An 8,708-nucleotide genomic window follows, 5' to 3' on the forward strand; every position below is an offset into this window, starting at 1 on the left:
AAGACAAAAAGTTTGGATGCACCACGGAAGTCACACAGACGTCATTCCGTATTTTGCAGACAGCAAAATACATACAGTCGTGAGAATGCCCCTTTATGCACTTATCCGTGTCTGATCTGCATTTCTTGCAGATTGCACACAGACCCATTCATTTCTATGCATCCGCAAATAAAACGGACAGCATCCTCATCCATATGTCCGTTTTGCAAATGATAAAACTTCCTATTTCTTCTGTATCGCAGACATGAATAGTGATGTCTAGTAACGGGAGTAAGAAAAATGCAAACTGCACACGGAATGTGTCTGGATTTTGGGGATTGGTGGTTTGCTCATTGCAATACGGACACGGTCGTATGCAGGACTTCTCTGCCAAATAATGTCAGAGGTTGGAGTCTGAGACTTTGTCATTTGCACCTGAATCTTCTGCAAACATAAAAGGAACAACCACAGGCTGCAGTTTTCTCTTTTGCAATTGCTTTCCAAGTGTCAACATTGCGAGTGTCGTAACAGCAGCTTGATGTTATTTCATTACCGCAGCGCTGTGCAACTGCCCTTATTCCTCTGAAGCTGTGAATCCCAAATACTGTTATAATTTTCCGATAAGGCCTCATGCACACAGCCGTAACCGCTTTTGCGGTCTGCAAACATGAATACCGGCCATGTGCGTTACGCATTTTGCGGAACAGCATGACCTGCCCTCTGTAGAACTATCCTTCTCTGCAAAACGGACAAGAATAGGACCCTGGAGCAGGCATACGGATGCGTGCTGTCTGCATCTTTTGCAGTCCTATTGGAATGAATGGGTCCGCATCTAGTCTGCAAAAAATGTGGATCGGATGCGGATCAAAACCACGGTCGTGTGCATGAGGCACATTCACATTCTTCTCTGCTGCACCCAAATCTATCAGAATTGAGTCCACTGACAGACCACAGGTCCGCAGATGGATTTCTAGGGCATTTACAATTCTCTGTATCCCTGTGGGCTACGACAGGTGAAGTACGCGTATTAGGAAATGACCACTTCAGCAATACCTGCTAGAATTTGGTGTTAGCCATAGACATCTATATCCTCCACCAGAAACAAAACACTGAAAATTGTAACGACTAGTAAGTGAAGAGATCACTGGGATGTGCTCTGCGCTGCACGCTCCGCTGTCTTACCTTGCTCGAGCCGAAAGAGTCTTTTCTCCAACTTCTCCATGTCATTAAGGAACAGAACCCGGACCTGCTTAGTGGGCTCCATGGTGGCTTCCTGGTGTTGGTTTCCTTGTCAGATCACAGGCACTTGTGACATAGAAGCAATCCCTGCAAAAATACACAAAATAATAAAAGCACAAGGTGTTAAATAAAGAATTGTTAAAATAACACAAACCCATAAAGGTGGGTGCACACTTACATCGCTGAAACCTATCAAATCTAAGCAACTAGAAACACTGGCAGACTGTCCCTGCAGGGCTATGACAAGGAGACACCAGACTGCCAGCTGGGATCAGTGTGGAAGGTGCGCTGCCAGAGACACAGTGTGCCAGAGAAACAGAGGAAGCCCTCATAACATGATGGCACGTAAATAATCCTTGTGATCCAGCAAACAATCTAAATATATATGCAGCTCACCTCCTCCTGACGTACCCCCCCTGCAAAGACCCTCCAAATGTCCCTGAGCCTCGGGCTGAACGCAGGACGTGCAGAGTCAGGACAGTGCAAAGAGCAAAGACCTCCCAGTGTCCTTCTCACATCTCAGCCCTCCTCCTCTGTGCCCAGTAACAGGCCCACATTCACCGCCCGGGCCCTCCCTCTTCAGCCTGAACACACACACCTCCCAGTGCATGCCCAGTATATATCCCCAGTGCACGTACTGAGCAGTGTCAGAGACACTATAACATCATTCATGTGCTACACACAAATCGCATGACAAGGACAGGTCAGACAGCAGGGCAGAGCCTGCGGCTGCCAGGTGCTCGGTGCAGCACTTGCCCCTTGCAATGTTGTAGGTTATGCACATTGTAAAGGCAAAAAAAAGCTGTATCTTTTTTATTATGTAACATCGGGTATTTGTACTAGTGAAAAATGTTATTTTACTTTTACAACAACATTTATTACTTCTATATATACTCATTCATTTCAGGGCTCATGCACACGACCATGTTTTTAGTCTGGACCCATTCACTTGTATGGAGCCGTGCGCTATCCGCATCTGTATGCCCGTTCCGTGGCACCCAATAATAGAACACGTCCTATACTTACGGACAAGGATAGGACTGTTCTAGAGAGATCTGGACGTTCCATAAAGTGCAGAACACACACTGCCGGTATCTGTGCTTTGCGGATCTGCAATTTCCGGACAGCAGAACAGGCTATCGGCGTGTGCATAAGCCCTTAATGTGTGTATTCGCACATCCGTGTTTTAGCACAGTCCATGGGTCCGTGGTTTTAGCATGGAAGCTTGCTCTATTCTTTCCATGTACACGGATCCATCACAGCATTATAATCTATGGGGCTGTGAAAAACACAGACACAACACGGATGTCATCCATGTTTCATGGACCATTAGGAGGAGATGCTATAAAAAAATAATTTTCAGCTGTACAGTGTCTGTGAAACACAGATGACACATGGAGAGCGAAAAACGGACAAACACGGATCCTTTATAGCATCTTATCCCAGATTTCATCACGGACGTCCCAGGGTATGTTCACACACATTTTCATCCTGCCCATTTCATTGGGAACGCTGGAAATGGATTCTGCCTCAAGAGTGTAGATGTCACTTCTTTTTTCTGCTGCGCGGTTTGTAAAACTGCAAGAGCCTGTTCACATGGCGAAATCTGCAAGCGGAATTTTGGTACAGACATGGTGCCAAAATTCCATGGGCAGCTGTGTGGTGTCTGCATGCCCATTTTTTTCAATTGGGGGCAGCGCTGCAGTTTGCGGGCTGGCATTTTAAAGCCACGACCACACCAAGAAGGGACAAGTCCGGATAGATGCCGCTTGAAGCCATGGTGGGTGTCCGCTCACAGTTTAGCTCAATTCAATGGAGCTAAGCCATAAACTGCTCCCCGGCATTCAAAGTAAACTACTGTGGCAGAAACCACGGCGGATTCTGCTGCGGATCAGGCAGTGGATTTTGACAGCATCAAAATTCTCCATGTGAATGTACCCCAAGTAAAAAAAAAAGCACCTTATGAATAAACAAGAGATTTCTCCATTTAATTTAATTTAATACAGATGAATTGAAAGCGTTTTGCCGTGGTTTTGGGGCATGGAATTCACACCAAAATCCACAGCAAAAAATGACACGCGGATTTCCAATCCAATCCTATAAAATGTGCCCCCATATGCCAGGCCCCTCAGACTGAATATACTTACCTGGCTCCCCGCGTCACTCCTGGTCCCCGCACCGCTGCTGCTGCTTCTCCTTGGGGAGAAGCAGAACCGGCGTTGCAGGGACCAGGATTGGCGCAGGGAGCGGTGTAAGTATATTCAATGTGAGGGGCCCAGCATATGGGGGGAAATTTTATAGGACTGGATAACCCCTTTAGGGCTAATGCACACGACTGTTGTTTGGGTCCATATCCGAGACGCCGGATGTGGACCCATTCACTTCAATAGGGGCTCAAAAGATGCGGACAGCACTCCGTGTGCTGTCAGCATCCGTTGCTCTGTTCTGTGGTCCGCAAAAAAAATATAACCTGTCCTATTCTTGTCCGTTTTGTGGACAAGAATAGGCAGTTACGGTATATCAATGGCTGTCCGTGCCGTTCCGCAAATTGCACACGGACCGCAAAACACACAATGGTCATGTGCATGAGGCCTAAATCGTATTTGGCTTAAACCTGACCTCTAGTGGTTGTTTTCTTGTAAGACAGGTTCATATTCACAAAGATTTGTCTCATTGGTTTGCGCGCCAAAAAAATTGCCAAAATGACAAGAAAAAAAAAAAGACACAACCTTATCTCTTTCAATGCAAAAAATTGCACAAGTTCCCCTTCAAAACAGATGGGAAAAATAAGCCTGGAGTAGAAATAAGACTGCTTATGGGTTTAATTCAGACGCAAAAAAAGGTGCACCAACATAAATATATCGGAAATAAGGCGCAATACAAAGACAACTCCAAAGTTAGTCTCGAGATAAAAAATAGATGAACAAGGCACAAATGACTCCTAAATAGGCGCAAAATCAGTTGGTAAATGAGACTTAAAAAATAAGACAATCTGAGACAGCTTTATACTCCTGAGAACAGGCGCAGACCCTATAGTAAATGTGCCCCAGTGACATGCAGAAAACACACTGGGGGAGATTTACCCAAACTGGTCTTTAGTTGCCCATAGCAACCATTTAGATTCCACCTTTCATTTTTCAGAGCTCCTTTGGAAAGCTGGAATCCGATTGGTTGCTATGGGCAACTAAGCCAGTTCTACTTTACACCAGTTTTGCTCAATCTCTCCCACTGAAATGACTGAAGGGGGCTAATCTGAGTTTGGATCCACTTCCGTGGCACAAGTCCGAGGGTCAGCTGCAGCTAACTACCAGTCGTATTTTTCCAACATGCATTTAACATCATGTGAACATAGACTGAGACCTAGTCCACAATTCAGTGTTTGGCCAAAACCAGGTGCAGGTCAAAAACACAGAACAGGAGGAAATCTTTCCAGTATACCCCATCTCTTTGCAGACTCCACTCCTGGTTTTGGCTCTCAGTCATTGATCACTGACCAAATCACTGAAGTGTGAACAGGGGCGGACTGGGAGCTTAAAGTGGCCCTGGAAAAAAAAAAAAAAACTAAAAGCAGCCCGTGCTGTAGGTGGCTCCAAATTAACTAAATACGGGGCAACACAAGCAGGCAGGCATATAGGCAGGGACAACAGAAGTAGATGGGACCAGCAATAGCGTAGTTTAGCAAAAAATGACACCCCAGCAGAACCAAATACTACAGTGCAGCACAAAATACTGCCACCCCCACTGCAGTATTCCACTGTATTAGGCCCCTTGCAGACAAGCGTGTCCGGATTAGGTCCGGATGCATTGTGAATGTGTTCAGCGAAAAGTGAGCGATTTTGCGTTCAGTTGTTCCGTTTTTATTGCGCGGGTGCAATGCATTTTGCATGCGCGTGATAAAAAACTGAAGGTATACAAACAACATCTCTTAGCAACCTTCCGTGAAAAAAAGCATTGCATCCGCACTTGCTTGCAGATGCGATGCGAATATAGAACATGCTGCGATTTTGACGCAACGAATGAAAACCAACACACATGTACACAGCCCCGTTGAAATGAATGGGTCCGGATTCCGTGCGGGCGCAATGCGTTCGCATCACGCATTGAACCTGTGCGGAATACTCGCTCGTGTGAAAGGGGCCTTACTGTCCTGATGACTGCGATCCAGTTGAATGCACCAGCCCGATGCATAAGTACCAGAAGCTCCTAGCATTAATTTCTATTGAGAGCATCAGATTGCTAGATATCCGGCTAGTGGCCATAAGACGGACTCGGGTGGGCCCCAGGGCAAAGGCCTACCAGGACTTTTCCCTGTAGAGTCTATGGCCAATCCACTCCTGAGTGTGAACTATCCCTAAGGCCTCTTTCACACGGGTGTCACGTGTGAGGGCCGCATAGGATGCTGGTGCGTCGTGGAAAAATTGTGTGATTTTGCCTGCGAGTGGGGTGAGTTTTGTATGTGATTGCATTGCGTTATTCAGTTTTTTCTGCGCGAGTGCAATGCATTTTGCACTGAATGTGGTACCCAGACCCAAACCCGGACTTCTTCACAGAAGTTTGGGTTAGGTGTTCTGTAGATTTTTATATTTTCCCTTATAACAAGGTTATAAGGGGAAAATAATAGCATTCTTAATACAGAATGCTAAGTAAATTAGGGCTGGAGGGGTTAAAAAAAAAAAGTTTCTGGTTTGTGAAACGGAACAAACCGGATCCGGAATGAAAAATCAATGTAAATCAATGGTGCCGGATCTGTTTATTTTTTGTTAGCGAATAAACCGTATCCGGCGCCCACTGGCTTACAATGATTTTCATACTGGATCCGGTTTGTACGATTTTGATTTAATACAACCGGATCCGGCCAAAACGGATGCATCAAATGGCACAGATCTGTTTCTTTCCAATTCTGAGTTCCTCTGCCGGATCGCAAAACCGGAATTAACAACGCAAGTGTGAAAGTAGCCTAAGGGGTGATAATAGCATCTATTTGCTTGCTTTGGTGGTATGGCCCTAACTTGTGACCCACATGGCGCTTTTCCCTAATGTGCGCCATGGGAAATGTCAGAAAGGCTTTTATAAAGTTGTGTCGATATAACGAATATTAAGGTTAATGCCAAGGACACACACCCATCGGGCACAGTCTCAGCAGTGAATCAGACTCTTTGCCTCTGATAGTTTTCAAGCTCTTTGATTCTTTTTAACGGAGCCAACCACCTAAAATGAGTCACTTAATATCAATGATAATTCTTTCTAATGACTCAAGGTAAAGATATGAAACTGCATCCAGCACCGAGCCTTGTTTTCACATCAGTAAAGCTGCACACAACACAACTGCAGGGCACTCCGAATTCTGGATCCGGTGTTCCAATATAGTCCGTATCCGATCTCCAGATCACACAATGATCCTATCGGCCATTACTGAGCCTTTCCTGCATCTGCCACAAGTATACAATGTTACAGATAACTGCACCCTTGGAGTCAATTTCAAGGAATTGTGGGACCTCTTGAGTACCTCATTGTCACAGGGGAAGGACTGCTGAACAGGAGTTAATTCATAAAAAGACAACTCAAGCTTTAGTTTCCAGGTAAATGTTGATTTTCTTCTCCATTTATGTCTAAGGCTAAAAATCTTCTTGATTTTTTTTAGTTCCCAAGGTGCAAAGCATCACGAAAGCTACAATGACAGGGTCATTTTACATGGACCGGTGTGTCAGGCAATTATTGGGAACGAACCAGAACTTCCCGTTAACTGCCTGATCGTCAGAGGAGGTGAGGGCTGCCTTTACATGTAGCAATCACGTCCGCTGTATTGGAACAAGGGATCCCCATGCAAAAACAATGATCACTCGTTGGACGAGCATTCAGTTATACAGTCCTATTAGGGCTCATGCACACAAACGCCCATGTCCGCAATATATGAGCACCGGCCGCATGCTTACTGTATCACGGATGCAGACCTATTCCCTTGAATGGGTCTGCAATCTGTAAGATAAGGAGCAGAGGCACGGTGCGGAAGGCCACGGAAGCATTACAGAGCGCTTCTGTGGCGTTTCGGACTGTGCCTCTGCCCCACAAAAAAATAGAACATGCTCTATTTTTTTGTGGTGTGGACGGAAGAAAGCTTTACCATGGGATGCCTATAAGTCTGCGGCATAGAAATCCCCACCTAAATGACTCAACTACAACTCAAATTTCCGCTCTTTAATTGCTCAACACTGCCTGTAGAAGCTTCACACCAGCCTGATCTCCACAAGGAGAGCCAGTATCTTCTAACATCTTTGTGAAAGTACTACCAGAAGGAAGATTACTCCACGCTGATACGACCTGTGTGTGCAATGGAAACAGCACTGATTAAAATACAAGTTTCCTCTATAACTTTAGGCTGGACTCTCAGAATTAGATCCTCCAGTGACCGCAGAGTTCAGGAGACGCTGGACCAGTACTAAACTGGGAACACTGATGACAGTTAGAAGCCACACCCTCTGCACTTTGATTGACAGGGCCAGGCAGTGTAAACGTGATCACACCTGGCCGGGACTTCTCCTAAAGTCACAGAAAGTGCAGAGGGTGCAGCAGTTGCTGAGAGAGCAGAGCCTCTAGGTGTAATGGTAACGCCCCCGTTGCTCCTTTAGGCTAATTTGCATATTATAAAACATCATCTTTCTCAGCAATGCAGGCACATATAAACATGGGACCAACACAGATGCCTTCAGCTGCCAAAGGCCTCATGCACACGGCCGTGTTCCGCGGCCAAGAGCGGTCTGTGGTAACACAGCCTGGATTCCTGTTGAGAGCAGGAGCGCACGGTGTCACTGGTTGCTATGACGCCGTGCTCTTAATGCCGCCGCTGCACTACAGTAATACACTTGTATAGTGTATTACTGTAGTGCAGCGGCGGCATGAAGGCCAAGTGCACATGTAACAGGCCAGCCAGTGTCATAGGTACAAACCTGCTGACAGATGTCCTATAAAATAACTGAGCTCTGCAATTTAACTCACACTACTACCTATATTGTTTATTGCGATTGTGTGGCTGTGTGTTTGATTTATTCCCTCCTGGTCATATAGCGTATAGTATTTATACTTTTCAACACTTTAGAGACCACTCAGTTTTAGAAGGCATGCTTAGGCTTCTTTCATACCTTCGGCCGGTGCTCTAGCCGGCAGACAATGTCAAGAACCGGTCGGAAAAACAACGCTGCGTGTAGCAGTATCTGTCCGAATCCCGGTATATTTGCTGGCTAGATGCCAGATCGCCGCTAGACCCCCACTGTAGTCAAGGGGCCGGCAGGAATTCCATTACTGTCCAGGAATGCTGGAACCAGAGAGCTCCAACAGGCTGCTCTCTGCTGGAATCCCTGCCGGCAATGTGAAAGTGGCCTTAGTTCTCATTCACAAACATCCTTGTGCAGATTCCGGCATACATCCAGTAACTGATGAGCATTATTCTAAGAGAAAATCATTAGAAACATTAAGCGTTTTATGCCTTTGCACTA

The 8,708-nt window shown here is 45.9% G+C and overlaps 1 protein-coding gene across 4 annotated transcripts in view; it reads right to left on the reverse strand.

Moving 5' to 3' along the window:
* Positions 1 to 8,708, reverse strand: part of AGL (amylo-alpha-1, 6-glucosidase, 4-alpha-glucanotransferase) — a 145,908-nt gene that overhangs the window by 91,272 nt on the left and 45,928 nt on the right. For 2 of the 4 annotated variants that reach the window (XM_044302497.1, XM_044302498.1), the window contains exons 1-2: positions 1,615 to 1,754; positions 1,162 to 1,305 (exon numbers count right to left, since the gene is read on the reverse strand). In XM_044302497.1, coding sequence (XP_044158432.1) covers positions 1,162 to 1,243 — 82 coding nt within the window. In that variant the 5' untranslated portion in view covers positions 1,244 to 1,305; positions 1,615 to 1,754. Of the gene's footprint in view, positions 1 to 1,161; positions 1,306 to 1,396; positions 1,555 to 1,614; positions 1,755 to 8,708 lie in introns of those variants that run through there. The other 2 variants (XM_044302499.1, XM_044302500.1) reach the window with 2 other exon arrangements.

The sequence above is a fragment of the Bufo gargarizans genome, chromosome 7 (genome assembly GCF_014858855.1).
Source record: "Bufo gargarizans isolate SCDJY-AF-19 chromosome 7, ASM1485885v1, whole genome shotgun sequence".
Classification (NCBI taxonomy): domain Eukaryota; kingdom Metazoa; phylum Chordata; class Amphibia; order Anura; family Bufonidae; genus Bufo; species Bufo gargarizans.